General features: G+C 45.0%; 1 protein-coding gene across 2 annotated transcripts in view; it reads left to right on the top strand.

Annotated features, from left to right (window-relative positions):
* Window positions 1-9,822: 9,822 nt before the first annotated feature.
* The window catches only part of CCDC60 (coiled-coil domain containing 60), a 126,686-nt gene continuing 111,245 nt past the window's right edge, over window positions 9,823-25,263 (top strand). Inside the window, exons 1-2 of one of the 2 annotated variants that reach the window (XM_029571595.1) lie at window positions 9,823-9,920; window positions 10,497-10,763. In XM_029571595.1, coding sequence (XP_029427455.1) covers window positions 10,509-10,763 — 255 coding nt within the window. In that variant the 5' untranslated portion in view covers window positions 9,823-9,920; window positions 10,497-10,508. Of the gene's footprint in view, window positions 9,921-10,056; window positions 10,178-10,496; window positions 10,764-25,263 lie in introns of those variants that run through there. The other variant, XM_029571596.1, reaches the window with a different exon arrangement.

The raw sequence follows: 25,263 nt of genomic DNA, 5'->3' as shown, positions 1-25,263 counted from the left end.
AATTTGAAATGTAATGAATTTGTGACCTTAATCTTCCAGCCAAAGTCTTCAGAATTTATGAAAGACAAATTTGTTAAAAATGTTATCACTTTCGCCTTACCAATTAATCAGTGTTATGGGCATGGACCCTTGGACCGAGGTGGAGTTGACACAACCTGCAGGGTGAAGCCCTGCAGGTCTTCACCATTGGCTGGCAGACTCAGATGAGGCAGAGGCCCAGCTGGAGCTTCGGCTATATTAGTCCTCATTCCTCTTGGGTTGAACCTTTGGGTACTGGGACCAGCAAGTCTTAAGTGAGGCCTTTGCTGATGGTCAAACGATCTGTTGGAGAAGCTGGGATGATCAGGCTCGGGTCACAGTCAGGCAGCAAGCAGGAGTGTCCAAGAAACAAACCGAGCTCAAGACCGTGAATCCATCCAAGGGAAGGTGGGATGGAAAGGCTGGCAGGAAGACGAGGAGCAACACAGGAGGCAAGGTACACTGAAGAACTGAAGAACAGAGGACTGACATGGGAACTGACAGACAAGATGAGGATCACAAGAACTGAAGAACCAAGGCACTGGAATGAAGACAGGAACGAAGACCAGAAACTGAAGTCAAGAACACAGGCAGGGAACGTTGAGGCAACTCACACTAGCTATGGCTGTGGGAGACCTTTTGCCAAGGTGAGGAAATCAGATTCTGGAGTGCTTTTATAGGCCTTATCTGGATGATGTCATCAGCCTGTGCCACAGAACTTTCCTGCTGCGGGTCCTTAATATTCGTCAGTCAGTTGCGCACGCACCTAAGGGGAAGCGCATTGGCAGGCCGATGGCGGCATCCAGCCATGAGGGAAGCCAGAGGCGTCCTGCTGCAAAGAGGAGCAGGAGCTGGAGAAGCAAAGAGTGGTGTCCTGCCGTGAGCACATTCTTCCCTGGCCGGGGCCCGGACTGAGAGGTATGGACGTTGGTTCTCAGGGTTAGCCTGCAAATTGCTGAACGCAACAGTAACCCCCCTCTTAAGCCCCTTACTGAGACTTGGGGTAGCATAAATGGAAGTCTTTTAATAGAGTATGATCCAGGATGTTAGAGGCTGGGTCTCATGAGTTATCTTCTGGGCAGTATCCTTTCCAGGACAGAAGGTATTCCATCCTCTTGCCCCTCTGTCAAGAGTCTAGGACTTCCTCAACTTCATAAAGGGTATCACCTTCGCTGATCATTTTCTGTGGCTCTGAGGTGCCTTAGAGGGCCAGGAGAGTATCACTGGCTTAAGTAATGACACATGGACGACTGACCCTGGTACGATAATGGGTAACTCAGTCTTAGCCATAAACTCACACTCTGCTCTTTATCGCTCTCTTGTAAATACATTAGAAGAGTCTTCTTGAAGGAAAAACCCTCTTGAATAAAGAACAGAAGCAAAGAATGGTGTTCAACTGAAAATTTACTTTAACTTAACAATCAAGATCCATGCTAGGATCGCAAAAATCATGAATAGCAAAATAAAGATCATAAATAACAAAAGCAGTGGTTTCTTTATCCATAGAACCTCAACTATTCACTCTTCTTTTTCTAACTAAACCAGTTTCCAATATCCCTTTCTATCCAGAAGGTATGGGGTAACCTTTATAAAACTTGCTGGGCACATTGGATGGACTTGGCTCTTTTTGTGCCATTTACTTTATTTGATATATAACCTGCCTATGCTGAAGCCCAAATGGTGTACAGTAAAACATACACAGCATAATAAACAAAGAAAGCAGAAAACCAAAAGCCTGTTCACAAATATAATGACCTAATAAATGAACGGCACATCTACTCATGGGAATGCCTGTTTAAAGAGGAATGTCTTTAACATACTCTTAATGTTGTCCATCATCCTTAAATCACATGATAAAGAGTTCCACAGCGTTGGGGCAGCTATAGAGAATGACCATTCCCTAGTGTTTGTTAACTGAGTGTATCGCACTGCGAGGACATCCAATAGGCCTCTTTGTGCAGAGCCGAGTGCTCTTCTTGGGTTATAAACTTGAAGCAATGCATTAATCCAAAAGAATGCATCCAACAATAGCAATTTGTGCCCCAACAGTACTCTTTTGAATTTAATCCTCCAAAAAATAGGAAGCCAGTGAAGATCAGCCAAGACGGGAGTTATCTCTTATGCTGCAGCCTGAGATCAAGCAGGCGGCAGCATTCTGTAACAACTGCAAAACTTTTATTGCGAGTATGGGAAGGCCTTTATACAGAGAACTGCAGTAATCCAGCAAGGCAAAAAGAATCACTTTCACCATCGAGTGAAAATGTACAGGTTGTAATAGAGGCTTATGAAGGTGAAGGACTAGCAGATTATCTTGTCTATAAGAAGGCAACACGGGCTTGTCCCGTGTCGCCGCCGGTAACTCAGGGGCGAGCGCGGGAGGCGGTGTGCGGGGGCGGGACAAGTAGGATGGAGGGGGAGCATAGTGGAGGGTACCAATGGGGAGGCAGCAAATTCAAAGGCTGCTTCGCCATTGGTACAACGGCAGGATTATGGGAAGCCGAGTGGCGGAGCGCGGCAGTTGGGAACCAGGCAGAGGAGCAAGCAGGGGTTTGTGTTTGCTGCCTGCCTGTTTCCCTTCTGTGAGTTTCGCGGCTCGGCGGGTTTAGCGAGGCGCTACGAGGAACAGTTCATCATTCCTGCTCGCTTGCCTGCCCGGTTTTTTGCTTTTGCGTGGTGTACGGGCCTCCTTCCCTGCCATGCGGCGCTCCCGAGTGCAGCACACGGCGCAATCACGTTCGCGGCCGCAGCGTACGGCGGTGGCGGCGGCGGCGCGAATTATCAGGGCCTGGACTCGTGAGTCGGTCAGCCCAGCTGAGGCACAGGGCTCTGTGCCGTCGGTGAGTTTGGCGGTATCGCCGGCTGATAGTTTTTCCCTGCCCCCTCCTTTGGCTCCCGCCTTGTGCCCGGGTTCTCCCGCCCCCGTCGCGGTCGAATCTGGCGAAAGTGGTCCGGAGCCCGACGCCGGGCCCACCCCCCCCTCCGGCCAGTCCCCCCCCCCCTTTGCGGCCAGCCCTGGCTCACATTTCGCCCTTACCTTGGGGTGCCCTGTCGCGCCGGCTCGGGAAGCGGCTGCGCAGAGTGACACCGCTACTAACTCCCCTGTGTCGCGGCCTGGCGGCTCAGCCATGGCTCAACACATTTTGCTTTTCCCTGCCGGTGCTGTTGAGCCGGCGCCCATGTCGGGGGTTCTCGGTCCCACCCCTTTCACTCCTTCTGCTGTAGCGGTGAGGCGCCGTAGGCCCTGCTCGAGCAGCGCCGGACCTCCTGCGGAGCCATTCGGTGCAGCCCCTCCCCAAAGTACCCGGGCACTCCCCGTCATGCCCAGAGCGCGGTCTGGCCTTGCCGGCCAGCGGTGCAGCGCTTCTCGCAGGGGCCCTGTTCATGTGGACCCATCAGAATTTCCACGGGGCAGGGGTGCATCCCGTGCTGGCTCCCGTTTAGTGCGGGGCCCTAGCGCGCACCACCCCACGCCCCCCGGTCCTCGTCACCCGGCCCCCCCCCCTGGAGGCCCCTCCCAGCCAGTTTCGGCAGCTGTCCTGGCGGAGGTCCTGGGTTACATGGCAAGGGCCGGTTACAGTTTTATTCAAGGGCCCAGTGCGGCCGGCCTGCATAGCGGACTGTCACCAGGCTTGCAGCCTGGTGATCCTATTTCCCTTGGTGCCACGGGCTGGGCTACGGGCATGCGGGGTCCGGATGGGATGGCCCATCAGCCTGAGGTCCGGGTGCCTCTAGACAGCACGACCCGTGCCAAGTCGGCAGGGTCCGGCCAGGGGCTTGCTGGTACGGAGACTTTTTTCACAGACTTGGCAGAGGACGACCTTCCGGGTCCATCGAGCAGGGAGCCCTGGAGGGCCCACGAGAGTGCGGCTGCGGCAGCGGTGCCGGTCCAATGGCGGATGGACGGAGGCGAGGGCCGACAGGACGCTGTGAGACCGGGCCAGGGACCGGAGCTCGTGGATGCTCCCAGCTCCCATATGGAAGCAGGTAAGGAAGGTTCTGTGCACCGGGGACAGGGGAGGGAAGGGGTGCGACGGAGATCCAGAGGGGACTCCGATGGCAGTTCCTCGTCTTCGGGGACGGATTCCAGTGGGTCTCGGCCGAGTTGGAGGGCGGTTCTAGGGGCAGGGCCTAAATGTGACGTCGGGCAACCGGCCATGGCCTCCCTCTCGGAGCTATGGGAAGAGGTGCCGACTCGCCTGCTGAAGCGTATTCGGAAGCGCAAATTTGTTAATATTTTTAAGTTGCTAGAGGGGCGCCGTGGAGGGAAAAGATTATCTAAAAAGGCTAAGAAACGCCTTCGGCGGAGTGGGTCTATACCGCGTATAGCTAAGAACATTGTAAACTGGATGAGGGGTTTTTTACGGTTGGCAAGCGTAGTGAGTCACTTTGACCCTTCCCAGTACGGTGCTTTGCTATCCTATGCGGACAGCATCCTAGGGGCTTTTCGGGATTATGATGGTTGGGCTTGGCTCAACTACGATGAGAAATTCCGGGACAAGATGGCGGGGAACAAGTTTATGTCCTGGGGCTCTCAGGATATACATCTGTGGTTGACACAGATGACTAACAAGAGTGTGGGGTCCGGAAGGAAGAGCCAAGCGACAGTAGGGGGGGCTGCGGCCGGAGCTGTGTTGTCGGGGGGTTTTGCTAAAGGGCAGTCCTTTCGCGTCGGGGCAGCACGGAGTGCTGAGTCAGGCGCAAAAGGGGTGGGAGGGGCGGGGGACATATGTTGGCGTTTCAACAAGCTTACCTGCTTGTTTCCGGAGTGTAAGTTCCGGCATGCTTGCGCCACCTGTGGAGGAGCCCACTCGGCCGTTAAATGTGCCCACGGGGCCGGGGGGGGGGGGTCGGAAAGGGACCCAAGTAGGGCTGCCTTAGGATGTAAGGCGGACTCCCCGATTCGGGTGCCCGAATTGTTGGTGGGTTTGCGCGAGTATCCCAATAAGGTTGCAGCTGCTATTTTACGGGCGGGGTTTTCTGAAGGCTTTAGGATCCCATATGTGGGTCCAGGGCAGGGGGGCAGGGTTAGGAATTCTCGATCAGTTCTTCGACTGAGTCAGGTGGCCTGGTCCAAACTTAGGGAGGAACTGGAGCAGGGTCGGGTAGTGGGGCCTTTCCCGAGCCCGCCTTACGAAAGGATGCATTTATCTCCCTTAGCAGTTATTCCGAAGAAGGTTCCGGGAAAATTTCGGTTGATCTTGAATCTGTCCTCCCCGCCAGGGGGGGTCGGTCAATGATTTTATCCCGCGGGACGCGTGCGTGGTGAAATATGCATCTTTCAATGAGGCGGTACATTTGGTGCGACGGGCGGGACGGGGTGCTTTGTTAGCGAAAGCTGATATTGAGTCGGCCTTCCGTTTGCTCCCGATACACCCTTCCTGTTTCCCGTTGTTCGGTTTTTCCTTTGAGGGAGGCTATTTCATTGATCGTTGCCTTCCAATGGGTTGTGCCATTTCGTGCGCTTTGTTCGAAATGTTCAGCACGTTTATCCACTGGGCAGCAAAGGAATATACGGCGTGTGCGGATTCGTTACATTACCTGGACGATTTTTTATTTGTTGGTCCGGGGGACGCCGATGTTTGTCGGCGGCAGTTACTGGGCTTTCTGTGCACGGCCGCGTACTTTGGTGTGCCCATCGCGGGGGATAAAACTGAAGGCCCGGTGACCAGATTGACGTTCTTAGGCATCGAACTGGACTCCGTGGACATGGTTTGTCGACTGCCGGACGACAAAGTCGATAAGTTGCGGCAGCTGGTTAGCAGTGTGCGGGTGGCGGGCAAGGTGACGCTACGGCAAATGCAGTCGCTAATCGGTTCCCTGACTTTTGCATGCCGTGTGATACCTATGGGGCGGGCTTTCATACGGCGTCTCTCGGCGCGGACGGTCGGGATTCGGTCGGGACATCATTTCATCCGGGTGTCGCGCCAGGTGAAGGAGGAGCTAGCGGTGTGGGAGGAATTTTTACGCTCATTCAACGGGATCTGCATCATGATGGAGCCTGAAGTGTCCAACACCGAGCTTGAATTGTATTCGGATGCGGCTGGGGCGTCGGGTTTCGGTTTGTACTTCCGGGGCAAGTGGTGTGCGGAGCCATGGCCGGCCACGTGGGTGGGCGAAGGTTTGGTGAGGAACATCACCTTTCTTGAACTCTTCCCAATAGTGGTGGCGCTGACGATTTGGGGTCGGGCCTTTGCCAATAAACGTGTGGTGTGGTGGTGTGACAACTTAGGGGTGGTGCAAGTTGTTAACCGCCAGGCGGCGAAGTGCTGGCGAGTCTCTGCTCTCCTGCGCGTCATGGTACTGTTATGCCTTCAATTGAATGTCAGCCTGCGGGTGCGCCATGTCCCCGGGTCTGTGAACCTCATAGCTGATGCTCTCTCACGTTTTAAGTGGGATACATTTCGGGTCTTGGCTCCACAGGCGGACCGTCATGGAGAGCGGGTCCCAGCCCATCTGTGGACTCTGGGCAGGCTGCGTCATGGGACTTGATCCGGCGATCTGTGGCCCCGGCAACCTGGAGATCCTACGTGGCAGGAAATGCTGCAGTGATGCGTTTTCTGGTTTCTTCAGGGTTAGGGACGGGGAGGGGCAGGGGCCCGGACGTGCTTCCATTTATACTTTGGGCAAAAGGGGCGGGTTTTTTCCTTGGCATCCGTACGGAGTCAATTGGTGGGTTATGTTTTCTTCCGTAAGCTGGAAGGTCGGCAAAACCCCCTGCGCAGTTTTTTCGTTAAGAAAGTCCTAGCGGGCTGGAGTAAAGGGGAGGGTCTGCGGGTGGATAGGCGTTTGCCCATCCGGTACGGTGACTTGATCGCTTTACTATAGGGGTTAGCCAGGGTATGTAGTTCGGAGTATGAGGGTTCGCTGTTTAGTTTAGCTTTTTCATGGGCTTTCTTTGGCGCGTTGCGGATCGGAGAATTAGTAGCTCGGTCCCGGGTGGCACACGGGAGGCCGGAAGGGTTGCAGGTGGAGGATGTGAGTGTGTTTCCGGAGCGGGTGTCCTTACGGATTCATATGTCTAAGACTGATCCAAAAGGCAAGGGCGCCTGGATTTTCTTGGTCCGGGATGCGTGCGCCTTGGTTTGCCTGGTGCGTTTGGTGCTGGGATACCTCGCGGCCCGCCCGCCGGTTGGGGGTTATTTTTTGGTGCACGCCGACGGCTCCCCCCTCACCCGGTATCAATTCGGTGCGGTGCTCCGCCAAGTAGTGGTAGGGCTTGGGTAGGACGCGGGACGCTTTTCGTCGCATTCTTTTCGAATAGGTGTGGCTACGACGGCGGCTGAAATGGGATGGTCCGAGGCGCGGATTAAGGCTTTGGGCCGGTGGAAGTCGGCGGCGTTTCGCGGATACGTCCGCCAGTAGCGCGGTTCCCGTCGTGGGGGGTGCGCATGCTTGGCATCTGTTAACGGGTTTGTTTGCTTTGCAGATCGGGCTGGGGAGGAGTTGAGGAGGAATTGTGCCTGGATTGTGGGTCATTCCTTCATCCATCGTGCCTACCGTCATGCCAAGAAGAGGTCGTATGGCGAGCATTTGAATCTCACTCGCGAGGACGTTCGTGTGCGGTGGATCGGCAAAGGCGGGATGAAATGGGAAGAACTCTGTGATTTGTTGCAAGGCAATATTGACAGGTGGGGTGCCCCGGAATGGCTGATCATTCATTTGGGTGGCAACGATGTAGGCCGTTTGACCTGTCGTGCGCTCATCCAAATGATGCGAAAAGACATGGCCTCCATCATGAACCGTTTGCCCCACACTAAATTGGGATGGTCTGATGTGATCATTCGCCTCAAACACCAGCGTGAGCCTCTATGGCGCAACGGCGTGAAGAAATTGAATAGACAGGTGGGCAAATGGCTGGTGCGGGAGGGTGGTTTTTGGATTCGGCATCAGTGGTCCTGGGATCTCCTGGGGGGTTATTTTCTGGGGGATGGCGTACACCTTTCCGATGTTGGCATAGACCTGTTTAATAATGCCTTGGAGGATGGGCTTAGGGTACAGCTGAGTAAAAGGGGGCCGCAGTGGGGGCACAAAGACTATTAAAGTTAAGTCTTTGTTTGGTGGCGGTAAACCCGAGCCATATAGTGGATTGTATATTTGTAATTGTGATTCACTGTTCGGAGGGGGGGGAGGAATGCCCGTGTAGCTTGGGGCTGCTACACGGGAAGGCCTAACGAGCAAGGGGGGGGGCCGATGCTCAGGCCGCAAGCTTACCCTCGCTGGTGATGCGGCGGGGTGAGCGGGGGAAAGGGGGGCAAAACGGCAGCTTATCACCGGGACGCAGTGTAAGCGAATGGGGGGGCTACAGCGGAGGAAGGGGAAGTTGGGGTATTTGGACTGTTGTTAAGAGGTTGGCTCGGGTTAAATTGAATAAACTGCGGCCTTTTGTTATCACCATAACGATGTGTTTTTGTATTATTTGGGAAAAGGGGTGGGGTAGACATGGGAGGAGACGGACGCAAGTCTCGAATCCTGGGTTAAAGAAGGCGACACGGGCTTGTCCCGTGTCGCCGCCGGTAACTCAGGGGCGAGCGCGGGAGGCGGTGTGCGGGGGCGGGACAAGTAGGATGGAGGGGGAGCATAGTGGAGGGTACCAATGGGGAGGCAGCAAATTCAAAGGCTGCTTCGCCATTGGTACAACGGCAGGATTATGGGAAGCCGAGTGGTGGAGCGCGGCAGTTGGGAACCAGGCAGAGGAGCAAGCAGGGGTTTGTGTTTCCCACCCTCCCTCCCTGGGATGCCATGTTATTGGTTGTTTGGTTGTGCTTGTCGCAGTGGTGGCGGTAAACCCGAGCCATATAGTGGATTGTATATTTGTAATTGTGATTCACTGTTCGGAGGGGGGGGAGGAATGCCCGTGTAGCTTGGGGCTGCTACACGGGAAGGCCTAACGAGCAAGGGGGGGGGGGGCCGATGCTCAGGCCGCAAGCTTACCCTCGCTGGTGACGCGGCGGGGTGAGCGGGGGAAAGGGGGGCAAAACGGCAGCTTATCACCGGGACGCGGTGTAAGCGAATGGGGGGGCTACGGCGGAGGAAGGGGAAGTTGGGGTATTTGGACTGTTGTTAAGAGGTTGGCTCGGGTTAAGTTGAATAAACTGCGGCCTTTTGTTATCACCATAACGATGTGTTTTTGTATTATTTGGGAAAAGGGGTGGGGTAGACATGGGAGGAGACGGACGCAAGTCTCGAATCCTGGGTTACTGTCTTGCCTAAATTGGAAGCACCAATGAGCAGGACTGTCTCTTATATCGCTGTACAGCACTTTATACATCTGGTAATGCTATACAAATCAATATTAATAATAAAGGAATTTCTCTCCTGCCACTATTTCATTTTCAGCCTCGATTATTATGGTGTTTTGCATTTTCTCTCTCATACCTAATTAAGGATAAATATAAATGCTACAATAATTCAAATTTGGAAGCATGTTTTGGATGTTAAAATAACAAAACCCTCATCAAAATTCAGAGAACAAAATATACAAATTAGCAAAGTGAAATACTTTCACTGTCTCTATTTGGGTGGTTTTTAAAGTATAAATTTGGAAGGCTCAATCCGCAGAGCCTTGCTTCCTACCCTAAGGTTGCAACCTCACCTCATGTCATCCACACAGGCAGAGTGTGCAGTCCTAGTTACCCGTGCAAGCACAGACCTGATTTTTTTCCCCCCCATTTATTTCCCTAAGAAAATTGGAACCTTAAATCAAAGTGAAGTGTTGAGACAAAACGAGAGCCGGATCATCTGGAGTGGGGTGGAAACCCAGACTATCCCCTCCCCCCACTCCCTATTTCTTTTGTCTCTGAGTGCTATAAACTCTACACACAACCCGCTCCTTGCCTGAGAAACTTTGGCTATTTGGATTAGTGGATTGAAGAGAATATGGAACAAACTATGTTTTAAAGGAGGTATTGTAATAAACTCCACAAATTAAGAATTATAAACACCCTAAAACACAATAAACGTTATTTTCTTCATGTGAAATCTCTAGTTAATGAATTGAGTATTCCGTATGTTTCTCTGTAAGAGTTTTGAAAGCCTTTGTTTTACTTTTACTCTTTACTTTGCAACTTGTTTGTCTCCTACGTGTGTAGCCTGAATGGTTTAACCCAAACAATCCCATAACCCGAGGCAACGGAAGCCAGATCTCACGCCGTTCAGTTTGGTAAAAAATTGCAAAATGAAAATGCTACAAATATTTGTTAACTTTTCTCAGATATAAATAAGTGTAGAAAAATCCTTGAAAACTTCTAAAACATATGAAACAGTTTGTGTTAAATGCCGCCCGTGTATTTTTTTTTTTTTAATGTGTTCGTCTTTTCACCTGACAAATTGTTCTTGCAATTTTTTATTTGCTAGTAGAACGTTATCATTAGTTTCTTTTTAATACTAGTCTACTCACTTGCAGGAACATAGCATAATTTACCTGGAACTAATAAGAACAAATGCTTTTATTTAAAAAGCATATTTTTGTCTGCTGTCAGGCTAAAGGAGAGATGCCAGGGGAGCGAAACCGTGGAGACCTTCACAGTAACTTACTCATAAAGCCTCTAACCTTGCCCAGTCAGAAGGAGCTGAAGATCCCGGCCCGGGGTGCCACCATGTACAGCTGCCAGAAGCACTCCACAGAACAAGCGTGCAAAGCCAATACCCAGCAAGGTCAACAGGTGGTCAGCTACAAACCGTACCAGGAGTTCAGACAGTCCCTCTACCTGGAAGCCAAGAACCTCTTCCTTCATTCTCTGCGACAGGTAAGTCACATCATCCTAGAAAAGGGCCCACATGCTTCATTGTTATCCTGGGATGGACACATTTAAAAATGATGGCAGCGTTGCTTACTTTACTGTACTGTCTGAACTTGTAATATTCTTGTGTAGTAATGTCTCTTTATATAATGCTTGTTTATTTAATTTGCAATGTGTTTTTTTGTTTTTGTTTATTACATTGTAATCTCCTTTGGGATAGGGCCAGATTTAGGCATAGACAAAATAGGAAAGTGCTTAGGATGCCAAATTCTGAAGGTGCCCAAAAAATAGAACACTCTTTGATTTACAGGGGTGAAACTCCACCACCCACAATCTTCTGCTTATAGGCACTGTAATCTTAAATCTGGCCCTGCTTTGGGATCTTAATGAAAAGCAGAATATGAAGTTTGAATTAATAAATATATTCAATTTTCAAGCAGTTGAATGTTTCGTGGCAATTACACTATAGGAACATGTGGATAAATTTTGGATCAAATCCCCAGACATGAATTATTCAAATTAATGTTCATTAACATAAAAGAGAAAAAATGAAACAGAGGACTATCTGAGCATAGAGCAGAGATACTTGAGCACAGTAATACAGGCACACTAGAAAATGGAAACACTTACCTTGAGGAGCTTGCAATCCATGAGAAAATATTTATTAATAATTCACTACTATCAATGTACACAGCACTGTTCAGGCAGATAGGGCCCTTTATTTTCAGTTTACCAAAAATAATCTTTGCTTTTACAAAATCTTTTTTTTTCAGTTTTTACTAATTTTCACCCCAATTTTGTACACCTACCAAAATTTCCTTTGGTCCTGCAGAATTTGTGAATGGCTTAGGCTCCCTTCCACCACTGGTACCAAGTTGCCCACCTGCACATCCAAATACAATTCCTAGTCCTTGCTCCTTCCACCTCTCCCCTGCACTCCCTTCCAGCACAGGAGGTGAGGTTGAGTTGTGCTTCATCTTCAGTTCCTCAAAATAAACTGTTATATATGTGGCCAAGGCATAAATTGGGTCCTAGCCACTTGACATTTGCTTTTTACTTAATCTTAAAAGTTTTATCACGTAAACTGTACCTTTGGTTACTATGTAATTTTACTTGTACAGAAGAAGTATGACCTAATTCTTAGCCACTTTAAGGATAGGGGAGTGTGCCCTTTTTCAATAAAGGGTTGTGTATTGAGTGGAAGTTGGTGAGTTCTTTCTGGGATAATTATTAATAGCTTTCTTTGCTATATTGTTTGGAATAAGCTATTACGTTCTTTGTTTTTTAATATTCCTTTTTAAAAGCTATTGCTTATAGCCTGGTTGTTAAATCTGTCTGCATTGTTGATTCATTGACCTATTGAAATTATTTTATTTTATTTTGTACTTGCATGTAAAATCTGTTATTTCCAATAAGAAATATATAAGGTCTGCTCTTTATTCTATGAGGAACTTAGTTTGGTGAATCTGCTGTGGGGTTCAGAGATTAGATTCTATCTAGTCCATTCTCCAAACCTGTCATTATAGGGGAGGATATACAATAACTTAATTGTGACCCCAATTCCTGTTTAAACCTTTTTTTTAAGACGCTATTGTTATTGTCTGTTTGACCATCATAATAGGCATCATTGTGTGGTGTTATACAGCCATTATCACTCTGCCTTATGTTTAATCATTGGTCAGTCCGTTATTTCAATTTTTTATGTATCTCTCACCCGTGCTTTAAAATTTCCTTATAATTCCATAATCACTTGACTATACTTTACTTATCTTATCATCTTATGACATGCGTTCTTGTCTTTCCTGTATTATTTCCGCTGCTGCAAACCAACCATGAATTTTCTGCCCCAATTTTTCAGCAATGAGGACAATTAGCTCACTGCTTTCTTCATGCCCGACACTGTACTGTGTTTCGGACTCTGTGTCGTCCTTCATCAAGGGCTATGTATCTGCGTCTGAAAAACCACATGTTGAGTGATTTCTGAGTGAGTAAACAAGAAGAAAACTCACTCAGAAATCACTCAACTCCAACTCCACTAAATTCCAAGAACTCACCTCCCCTCTTCTCTCTCCCATGCCTGGCATACCCTCAAAGATGCAGCTGCTGGAAGCCGGTATATACAAACAAAGAAAATAATGCACCGGACATAAAATGATGTATCATGAGAAAAAAATAACGTGGGTCGTGCTAACTCACTGCACAACGCAAGATCAAGTCAACGTGACATGATAAAATATCGTGAGTTGCGCAACTTACCTACATGATATGGTATCTCTGAAATTTCCCCATCCACGCCTTTTTTTTATCACAGATGCTAACGCGCCATATTTCTGCTTTATAGCATTTTGATTATTCTAGGCCTTATTCATTTATGTACTGATATTCAGCTGTCTAAAGCAGGCCTTTAGTTACCCAGATAAAGTCTCTGAAGTTGCCTGGGCATGCCATCATAACAAAGAGAAGTGAAAAGTATAAAATAAATTACAATAGTTTAAACCTGAAATAGCTGAATCACACAAATGCCAGCTGTAAATTTCAAGTGTAAATGATATTTTCATAGAACCAAAAGCAATAGCAAAAAATTGTACCCCTCACTGAATATCTTTATTGAATGTAATTATATTTTTGGCAAGAGGTATTTTAGTAATAGTTGTGGGGAATAATTAGCATATGATAGCCAGGACGTGCTGAATAATTACACTCCATCTTCATTATAAAAATGATTCTTCCATCCAGGTAATAATGTTTCCTGACAGTGTTAAAGCAAACTGAACCACATTTTATCAGGAGGTTGTACATAGCTGGCAGATGATAGTCTTCCTCCCAGCATAACATGACAACATATACCACTGATGTCACATTACTAACTCATGGAGGTTCTGCTTCATTACCTATTTACAGATATCTATACACGCAGACACAGAGAAGCTGTATTTATTGTACAGCTCGATGGTACTGCCTGGGGAGCGGGCAGCAGTGAAGGTAACCCAGTGAAGTAGTCCAGGGGTCCTCAGCAGAGGAGACTAGTCTCACACTTGAGTAGGGGATAGGCAGCGAGGTGTAGCAGGAACAAGTCCCGGATGTGGACACCGAGCGCTGAAGCTGAAGATGAGACAGACTGAAGGGTTAGTACTCACTGAAGTAGAAAGCTGTATTGTTGAAGGTCCTGGCAGGCAGAAGTAGTTCAGTGGCCGGCACCAGATAGAGAGAGCAGGCCCTCGAGGAGCGAGTACCCGGTATCCCAAGATAGGTACCGGAAATAGAGCAGATGTGCCCCCGAGGAGCGGGTACCCAGGTTAGTGGAGAAAATACCCCGAATGGCAGAGAGCTTCCTGCGGCAGCAGGGAAGCGGCAGAGCAGCTTAGACCAGAGGCAATCCAATCCTTGCTAACTCAGTTTGTTAGCAAATGAAGGGCAGGCTAAATACCAGGATGTGATGACATCACTCGGAGGGGACGCCCCCGAGGTTCCCGCCATGATGTGGATAAAGACGTGGTTGGCGTGCGTGCGCGCATCCTAGGAGGCCCTCAGAAAAATCATGGTGAACACAGTCGCCCATCCGGGGACACCGGAGAGAGCGGCCTGAAGACGTGGCAGCAGCCGTCTTCCAAAGGCTTGAGGAGAGAGAAGGAAGAAAGGTGAGGCACAGAGGTGGAAGCCATCTGAGACTGATGAATGCAACAAGTACATAGTGTACATGTAATTTTTGTGTGATGTTGGGTGAAATGACACTAATCATCCCACAAGAGATTACATAGGGCCCTTTACTTGTGTCCACTTAAAAGGCACTCGATAAAAACACTTTTCTAGGTGTGACAGTTTAAAAAAGATGCCATCTATTTGCAGCCTGTTAGAAGACCGTGACATCCCAGAATGTGGCCTCTATGAAGATCTCATAGAGGCTGCTGTGAGACAGCTGAGGAGGAATCATGGAGTTGTGGAGATAGAGATTCCCCACTGCCCAAGAGCAGACAGTGATGAGGCCTGCTGTTGCTTAGGACCGGGCAAACTTGAACAGACTGGCTTCTACCCCTACACTGGCTTGGGTTGGTGATCTATACATACCTTTTAGCTAAGGCTGATCTCACATATTAGACTTAGCTAAAGCTGATCATCTAAATCCCTCCCCCCAAATACCACAGCGCCTCCGGCACTGAAGCTCTTCTAACCAGGCACACCCAAATACTAATATAAATTAGCCCACTCCAAGTACTGAGTGGAAGAGCCCCTGCTTCAACGGCAGGGGAGAAAGACTGATACTTCACTTTCAATGCATATCCAGCATAACTCTCTGCTTCAACGGCAAGGGGAATGAAGAAAAGTGGATCTATATACAGACAACCAACAAGGACTGAATTACATAGTCTGGGTAAACAAATAAGCATGGATGTAGCTTGCTTACTGCAGTGGTTACTACCCCTAACTAATTAAACTAGATATTTTACTTAGATGCAGCTCCAACACTGCTCTCTGCATTAATGGTGGGGGTGGAAGGGAAATAGAACCAAAAGGTTACTAAGAGCCAAGAGTAACAGATAAGTATGAGAAAAAAAAAAAGGTGCGGAACTTGCTGGGCAGACTGGATGGGCCGTTTGGTCTTCTTCTGCCGTCATTTCTATGTTTCTATGTGCTGGGGGTGGGGAAGTGTAAAATACAGGCAGATATCTACTCATCTGCCAAAGTGGCACTGCATATCTGAGCTTTGACACTGCCGATTTTCACATCCCCCCCCCCCCCCCCCTTGACTGAATGAATAGACAGTGTCAAGCCAAGGTAGAATATTAGGTTACAATGTGTGAGGCCATTTTCTCCCCACCTACACATTAGCATAACTGTAGCATCCATCGTAAAGAGTGGAAACACAGGATTGCTTGTGTCCAAAGCCAGTGTGTGCTAATTGGGTGCGCACACAATGTGTGCTCTGGTGTATATATTGGTATGGTAAAGAATGTAATTATGAGTCCTACATCACCCCCTGACATATACAGAGGCTAACACAGCATATCACCCAGACACACAGAGACACACACATCTGTTAGGACACTGTTGTTTACAGATTACCTCCAGTACTTTGGGTACCTCCTGAGGCCCAAAATTGCTATTCCGGGCCTATTTGTTATCAACTAACAATGATGTCTATGCCAAGCTTATCCCTACCTGCTAATGAGGTAATCATAGTCATTACTCCTCATAGAAGATTGTCTACACCTGGCAGCCTGACATACATCTGTTGCAGGCTTCTGAAAGAGGATTGTTGTTGGTTAATAAGGTCATCAGTTGACTACATCTTCTCTAGCCTTAATGCTATGCACAGAGCTTATGATTGAGAGTCTATCAGCACACCTGCCTTGGTCTCACTTTCCACAAAGTCCAAAATGCTCAAAGCAGCACAGGACACTCATCCTATAGGACAGCATCTCTTTTATGTTGGCAGCAATGTGACAAGCAAGGGCCTTGAACCTGAAACGACCTGAAAGGTCGAGACTCAGCTTAGAAAAGTACCATTCTGCTAGCTTGTGTCATCACAAATAAACTCTGACCTATCCATTTCACAGGTGACTTTCAACAACATGCGAAGGCATGACACCATCCTATCAGAGTGAAACACTTTTTGAAATGTCACACAAGAAGTCATTATTCCTATTATTCTAAGTTTTTGATTTTTCATAAGCAGCCTTTATAATTGTTAACAAGTATAGCATTCTAATATGACATTTGTGTTACAATGTTATAATTGTTTATATAGACAGGCAGAAGCTATAAGCTAAATAAAGATGCTAATCTACAAGGTTTTAGAATATTTTGAACAGAGACGAGGTATCCTGGGTGAGGCAGACATCCGAGCTTGCCATCCAGGCAGATAAACTTTCTTTCTAATCAGTCCTCAAGACAGATTCTTTAAGTTTGAAATTATTTATTGTACAGGTAGATTCTACTTATAATTGTTGCATCTCAAATGTAAGCCCCAAGGCAAAGATCTTTGGTAACTGGAGACAGGGTAGCAGGAGGGAGAAGGAGGTCTCTTGAGTTGCAGGAGTTAATTTATGGTGGAGGTAGTGAGCTTGAGAGATATTAGGCTGATTGAGTCTTCAGAATAAGGCAGTAAAAAAGAAGGTAAAAACTCGATCATTTCAGGGAGTTTTACAGAGCACTGCTGGCTCAGAAGGAAGTGTGGGGTGAACTGAAGTCTCGTTGAGAGCTGCTAAAGGAAATGCCTCCACAAGCTGGGGGCAGGGGGCAAGGTCCAATGGCAGCGAGCCTAAGAACCATGTGACACAGGGGAGCATGAAGGGCAGTCCCTTGAGCCTATAAGGCACCTAGGAAGACTCAAGTTAGATTGAGGGGCAATCAAGCTCTTCTGATAGTGAGAGAAAGTGGAGGGGGGAGGGAGCTTCTCTTAAGGGCAAAGGCTCCTCTCAAAGGCAAGGCTCACAGACTTTTATCATGGGTTACAAAAAGTGTTTCAGTATCAAGAATCCTCTTATCATGGGTTACAAAAAGTGTTTCAGTATCAAGAATCCTCAGAAGGGAGGACTGCACTAAACACAGTTAAACTACAGTATATACAGATACAAACGTACCCATTGCTGGGGACAGAACACGAGGTCAGTTTACATTCCATCTAAGATTATAGAAGCATATCTAGAACTAGGACGAGGCCAATTGACATTCCATCTAAGATTATAGAAAATATTCTTCGAACAAGCACAAGATTACTAATGCTGGCAAATTTCAAGAAAACATTTTCATGCGAGATGAGAATTAAATTACTATATGGCCATTCAGATTATTTGTGTACAATAGAAAGCAAATTATAGAAATGTTGACAATTATGTGACCTAGTTTAGGGGTTGGAAATAAACAACTGAAATTCTATATTATACTGTATTATCAGTAAAATCATTTGTGCAGAGATTTATGCTAATGCCTTGCATGGCACTCTGTCTCTCCATAATGGTACCTTATTATTTAATGTCTAGGTATTATATTATTTTATAGCATTTAATAAAAAACATTTTTCTACAGCTCGTGGCTTTAAGCATTCTTATTTTCAGAGTACCACAACAAATGGTGACCCATCAGGACCTGGAAGAGATGGTAGGTGAGATTGCCTGCTTGGGTGCTTTGTTTAAGGGAGAGGAGCATGATAGTCTTTTCCTTACCTTCATCCTCTCTCCAATGCCAGCTGCCTGCCTTTCTTTCTCCTCTATTCCAGAAGGCAAACTCGTTGATTTGAGTTTTTGTCTTGCAGAATCACAGCTGGAGAAAACTTTATTAGGATAAGTTTAAGATTTATAGAGTTAGACAGGGAAGTTATCCTCAAGATTGACTATTCCACCCATGTTGAGGTGACCATGGGTGGAAGAAAGAGAAGCAAAGCAAAAAGAAGCCTCAAACCCAGGCTTGAGAAGTCTTGAGAAGTGTGTTTATGTACTAGATAGTTTAGATTTAAATTCAGTAAATCACAGAGTTAACTGGTTATAAGGGTATAGCACTGAAATTTAAGATAAGATATAATGGGATGTCTAATAAGTGTGACGAAATGAGAGAAAAAATTTGCAGTTCTTGTCAGTATGTGTTGTGTGTGCAAGGATGTGAAAAACTGCAGTATATGTTAGTGTGAATGTACGATTTAACTTTCTCTGGGTAACATATGCATTACTCAGTAATATGTGAATACAGTTTTAATAATTTCTGTAAATGTAACAGTTTTAATAAGTTTTTACAAATTCAAGGTAATGATCAATATTTGTCCTGTGTTCTATTTCTTTTTTTCTTTTATGTCTCTGTGTTTTATGTTTTTTGTTTTCTGTCTTGCACTCTTGACTTGAAATAATATAAAAATAATAGGATTAGAGAAGTGTTCCTTACTGAAAAGCATCTATAAGAGTTCTCCACTTCATAGGAGGAGTCTAATTTGATGCCTCAGTAAGCAGACTAATTCAGCTGGATAAAACAATAGCAAGATTTCGGATATTATAAAAATATTGTAATATGTTATGAATGCACCTCTGATAATAGTAAGATAAGGGTACATTGTGTTAACATTAACACAATATGAAATAAAATGCAGTGATAATCTTATCTGGATAAACAACTTATTATTTTACTTATAAAAGATGTCATGAAATATGAATACAATATAAATACAATTACTTAATTGAAAAGACACCTGGGGGTCTTTCACAAGCTTAGCAGTGCTTGTGTGTTGCTTCTGTCATAATTTAACTCTCTGCTTTCATTTGTTAATGCTATTCCTTAATGTGTGCACAAACAAGCTTACTATATGGATGAAAGAAGCAGTGACCTTGGTTATACTAACATTTGTGAAATACAGCTGCTGCATATATGTAATTGAACCTGCGTTATGTGTATGTGAAAGGGGAGAAATATTTGAGTATGGCTGCAACTGTATGTGTGTGTCACTACTGTAGTGAGTTATTTCTGTTAATTTTGTGAAATTAGATCTGTGCCAGTGTCAATTTATGTATGTTGTTCAAGAGTGCTACTCATTGTATGGTCTGTCTGTCTGTCTGTTATGTAAAGTGCAAGAGTGTAATAAGATTCTGGGAAATCTAGTGCTTGTGATTTTTTTTTTTTTTTTAATGCCTGGCAGAAAGTAAGAGCTCTGTATTTTATTAAATCAGCTGATCTTTTGCTTTTTCTGTCTTAGAACAAGTTGTTCTAGTTTGCACTGGACTATTTGTGTAACTGAAATTAGCTGCTCTGTGTTACTTCAATACTGTAAAACTGTTTAAAAGTTTAAATCAGTCAGTCTGATGGACACTCATGTTTAGTTCTCTGTTGAAAAAGTAATAGAATTTAAACTAAGTGTTTGTTTAAAGTTGTTGCCTTAATCCCTTTTTAGTTATAATCACACTCTGTTGCAAATGCCCAGGTAAGCTCCGATAGGATATGTGAATGATATATTGCAAATTCAAAGGGGCTACTAGGTTACATTCCCACTCTATCGGGCTATAGTAATTAGCATTCAAAAGCCAATCTTCCACATATTGCAAGTTACATGCCATGTTGTATAATTGATATTTGCCAGCCCCAGATCCCCCCTCCTTCCTTCCATGCATTAGTACTGATAATCGAACTCTTGGTTTCGCCTTTCGCCAGGTAAACTGCCTAATTTGTCTTTCTATTCCCTTGACTTTATGCTTGGTCAAAAAGTTTGGTGTGACCTGTAGCATATATCGCCACTTGGAAAAGATCATCATCTGATAAAAATTAATTTGACAAACTAAAGATAGGGGGTAATCCATCCATATTTTCAGAATTTTTCTAGTGTCCCCAAGCATCGCTTTATAGTTTGCACTATGAATTTTATCAGGGTCTTTATATAAGTGTATGCCTAGATACTTAAAAGATTCTTGAGTTCACCTGATTGGAAATGCACTCCCACATATATCTTTCACTTCATCTGTCATAAGTAGCACTTCTGTTTTGTCTAAATTAAGTTTAAAGTCTGCTAACCTCCCGTATTTTTCAAATTCCTCCAATAAAGCCGGCAAGGTAATATTTACCTTTATGTGTGCCAGGAGATGCTGAGATTTTGAAAATTAGCACATTCTGATTCTAAAAGGAATATGGTGTATTACATCATTTTCCTTAATTCGTTTTAAGAGCGGCTCCAGCACTAGCAGAAATAGAAAGAGAGGTAGGGGGCTCCCCTGCCTTGTTCCCCTCTGTAATTTGAACACCTCTGACTGCGACCCATTTGCCAAGGTAGAGGCCAGTGGTCAATTATAGAGCACAGTTATCACTTTAAGAAAATAGCCTTCTATGCCCACTACCCTCAAAACTCCAAACATAAATTGCCAATCTGCCCAATCAAACACATTTTCAGTGTCAGAACTTAAAGGTAAGGAAGGTAGCTTCTGCTTACGACTAATTTCTATTGAAGCAATCACTTTATGCATATTAGTGACCACACTCCTTCCCAAGTGCAAGGTGTTGCATATAGGGAAAAATAACCCTTGCTGTAGTTACACGATGTTAGGTTCCTTATTAGGAGCTACCACCCAGGAAAAAGATCTAGGCATCATAGTGGATAATACTTTAAAATCGTCTGCTCAGTGTGATGCAGCAGTCAAAAAAGCAAACAGAATGTTAGGAATTATTAGGAAGGGAATGGTTAATAAAACGGAAAATGTCATAATGCCTCTATTTCGCTCCATGGTGAGACCGCACCTTGAATTCTGTCTACAATTCTGGTCGCCACATCTCAAAAAAGATATAGTTGCGATGGAGAAGGTACAGAGAAGGGCAACCAAAATGATAAAGGGGATGGAACAGCTCCCCTATGAGGAAAGGCTGGAGAGGTTAGGGCTGTTCAGCTTGGAGAAGAGATGGCTGAGGGGGGATATGATAGAGGTCTTGAACGAGGAGATATGAATCGGTTATTTACACTTTCGAATAATAGGACTAGAGGGCATTCCATGAAGCTAGCAAGTAGCACATTTAAGACTAATCGGAGAAAATTCTTTTTCACTCAACGCACAATAAAGCTCTGGAATTTGTTGCCAGAGGATGTGGTTAGTGCAGTTAGTGTAGCTGGGTTCAAAAAAGGTGTGGATAAGTTCTTGGAGGAGAAGTCCTTTAACTGCTATTAATCAAGTTTATTTAGGAAATAGCCACTGCTATTAATTGCATCAGTAGCATGGGATCTTCTTAGTGTTTGGGTAATTGCCAGGTTCTTGTGGCCTGGTTTGGCCTCTGTTGGAAACAAGATGCTAGGCTTGATGGACCCTTGGTCTTGTCCCAGCATGGCAATTTCTTATGTTCTTAACGAGCCCCACTTGTTCCTCCCCAATTAGGTTTGGCAAATATTGGGCCAAACCTAATTGGGTTTTACCTCAAAATTTAAGCGTAAAAGAGGTCTATACGACCCAGCTAGCAAGGGATCATGCCCTGATTTTTGCCATATTCGGTGAGCATGGGAAGCTACTCTTTCAATTAGATCACCATCCATTTTCCCCTTGGGTAATAAGATAGCTCTTCCATCATCTTAAAACATTATCTGGAGTACCTGTCCGGTCCCGGTGCTTTTAACAACCGTGCTTGCTTAATTCCCCTCTGAATTTCCTCTAACTGAAAAGGAGCATTTAAAACTTCCTTTTGCAAATCTGTCAGACTAGGCAAGTTAACTATTGCTAAATATTCCTCAGCTTGTGATACCCTAGTTGGTGTCGCATATATAAATTTTCATAGAAGACCTCAAACATATTACAAATATCTATGGTGGAGTTTTTGATCCTTCCCTGATCATCTTTTAGAGTCTTAATGAATCTAGATCCACAACAATTTTGAGTCAGATTGGCTAGCATTCTGCTGGACTCATTAAAATGTTGGTAGAATTTAGCTTTGTAGTATTCATTGATGTTTGTGCCCTTTTATGTAATAATGAATTTAGTGACATCTGGATTTCTAGAAATCTCTTCTTATTAGTGTGATTAGGGTTATTTTCATACAGTTGTTTGGCTGGGTATAACTGCCTCTGCAACTGCAGAATCTCCTTGTCATAACTTCTCTCTGCTACAAAGGAAATTATTTCATCACCTTGGCAGTTTCCCAAAACAATGTAGGCTGCTCCTTGTGAGCCTCATTAATCTTGAATACTCATCCCACTTTTTGAACAAAATCGTGCAAAAATTTGGATCACTGTACAAATACCTTGGGAATTTCAACATCATTTTAGTTTCCAGGGGGTATAAACCCTCTATGTCTATCTAAAGCATCGCATGATCTGAGATCTCAATTGGCCCCATCCCCACTTTTGCCATTCTGGAGAAGTGTTGACTGCTAATAAGCAGATAATCTAAGTGGGAGAATGTTCCATGTGTCCTAGAGATGCGTGTATATTCTCTCGCCAATGGTCATAGCATTCTCCAACCATCAATTAGTTCCAGGTTTTTACAAACATAGGAAACTCCTTTAGTGCTATGATCCCCTGTTAAACTTTTACCTGCGGATCTGCCTAAAGTAGGATCTAGGACCCAATTCAAGTCTTCTCCCACAAGAGACCCTGGGCAGCACTAGCCAGCAGCTTTACCAGTTTTATGAATAAGGAATGGGTTTAGGTGTTAGGACCATATACATTGCACATCGTTACTAACTGACCGCGTAAAGTACCACTGACCAATAGAAATCTTCCCTTCAGGTCTGTAACAACTTATTGAGCTTGGAAGGGGATTTGTTTCCCACTCAGAATAGCTGCACCAGCTGCTCTATTATTAGATTGTGAAGAATAAACTTCTCCCACCCATGCTTGACATAGCTTCTTGTGCTCTGCTTCATTCAAGCGAGTTTCTTGTAAAAGTGCTATTTGCACCTTCTGATGCCTCATAGATTACAAGATTTTATAATGCTTATATACCGAGCCTATTCCAGATACATTCCAATTGCTAGTTGGAACTTTATACATAGTATTTTCATTATTCGGCCTGAGTCCCGCAGCCCAGACTTGGATCCATTTCTCTGAAATCCCATACCAGACACATCCTTTTTGAAAAATTGCAACAATCTTCCCCCCTGTATCCCTTCCTCCCTCCCTTCCCAACCCTTCCATTCCATAATGTCCCCCCAGCACTTAACCTCCCCATACACCTCACCCCCTCCTATTTTCCCTATACCTACCCAACTCTCTTTTTCTCAACTATGGAGGTGGTTTTATAGAAAACTAAATCTAGATTATAGGCTATCTCATTATTTGCCAATTGTTGGTAATGTGGATTTTATGCCTGGGTCACAGATCAAGGTGTTCTGGGATTGGCATAAAAGGGGAGTTGACGTGGTTTTTCATACTCTCACTGAAGAGGAGGGTATAAGAACTTTTCATAATACGTGTCAAAATTATAACATTTTACAAATGCTAAGTTTTGCCTACCTGCAATTGAAAAATTATCATCATTAGATCTTGCAACACTGCAGGGAGAGCAGAGGGAAATGTTGCTGGATCTATTTGATATGAAGATCCTAGCAGATCCTGGCAGACCAAAAAATATATATTTTTTATATAAAATATTGCAGAAAAAACAGGGGGTGGTGGGCTATCCAATGGTAATGAGAGGGTGGAAAGCTGAACTGGGAGTCGACCTTTCCAATCACTTTATCTCTGCATGACTCTCAAGGGCCCACATGATAACCCCAAATATACTGTTGAGGGAAACTCACTTCAGATTTTTATTACGGACCTATGGCTCCCAAGTGCTGGCATTTAGAAGTGTGTTATCAGACTCTATTGGGCAAGTCACTTTACCCTCCATTGCCTTAGGTACAAAATTAGATTGTAAGCCCTCTGGGGGTAGGGAAATACCTATAGTACCAGAATGTAATCTGCTCTGATGTATACTTTGAAGTGCCAAAATGCGGAATATAAAAATCTAAATAAATAGATCTATTATGCGCTTGAAGTGTGGTCAAGGATCTGGGACTTTAGGTCACAGTTTTTGGTCTTGTGCATGTGTACAATATTTTTGGAAAGGGCTACAAAGGTATGTTGCTAAAGTAACTGGGGTATCAATTTGATGATTTGAAAGGATATAACAATTTGATGATTTGAAAGGATATAACTTTAAGACCAGATATGTTAAACTTTGGGTAAGAAAGGTCCTCCTGTTGGCTAAAAAAATGTATTTTGCATAATTGGTTATTCTGAGAAGCACCTGGGATTGGACCGCTCCGTAATATAGTACATAGTACATGTATGATGGAAAAGTACACGAGAAGGAAACATAAAGTAGTTTTGCTAAACTGGGACTCTTACTTACAATCTCTACCCTTGTGAGCTAGAAGTTTGATTTTACACAACATGTCCATTCCTATTTGTTAAGAATTGCTTATGGAAAGGAAGATGTATTGTGACTAGATATTCCCTATTGCTGTGTTTGGATGTTTTTTTTTTTGGGGGGGGGAGGGAATTCTGGAGGGGGAGATAACTTTTTGAGGAAAATGTTTTCTTTTTCTTCTTGCTTAAGTCTGGGGGGAGTGCAGAAGAAACCTACCTTCAGAAATTTTGTATTGTAATAATAATGTTCATGTTCAGTAAAAAAGATTTAAACACAATCTCTTTTGAAATGTTTCTTCTTTTTAGATTTCACTTCTGTCTGTTACCTTAACTGTACTAGCGTATGTGTGATAGCATAGAAAATCCTGCTGCTGCCCTGTTTGTCATCATTCAAAATCTATTGCTTTATAACCTTCTAACTCAGGACTAATGGCAAAATATTCTATTTATATTATTTCTTTCTCCTATGTTTAGTTAAGCTGTTCTTGCTACTTTACTTCCATACTTGTAGGGTCATTCATCAAAATGCGTTATGGTGCTAACATGCACAATAATGCATTAACACATGTAATAAAAACAGTAATGCACGGTGCAAATGCAAATTTTTGGGAGGGGCGGGATCAGGGAGGAGTTTGGGCAGGATTTAGTAAAATGAGGGGCAATATTGCACAGTGCAATAGCATAACGCATGCTATTGCACAGCTTTGAGTG

This window comes from Rhinatrema bivittatum, chromosome 11, assembly GCF_901001135.1.
Source record: "Rhinatrema bivittatum chromosome 11, aRhiBiv1.1, whole genome shotgun sequence".
Lineage (NCBI taxonomy): Eukaryota > Metazoa > Chordata > Amphibia > Gymnophiona > Rhinatrematidae > Rhinatrema > Rhinatrema bivittatum.
Note: the sequence above shows the minus strand (reverse complement) of the source record. Positions and strands in the feature narration are given on the sequence as shown.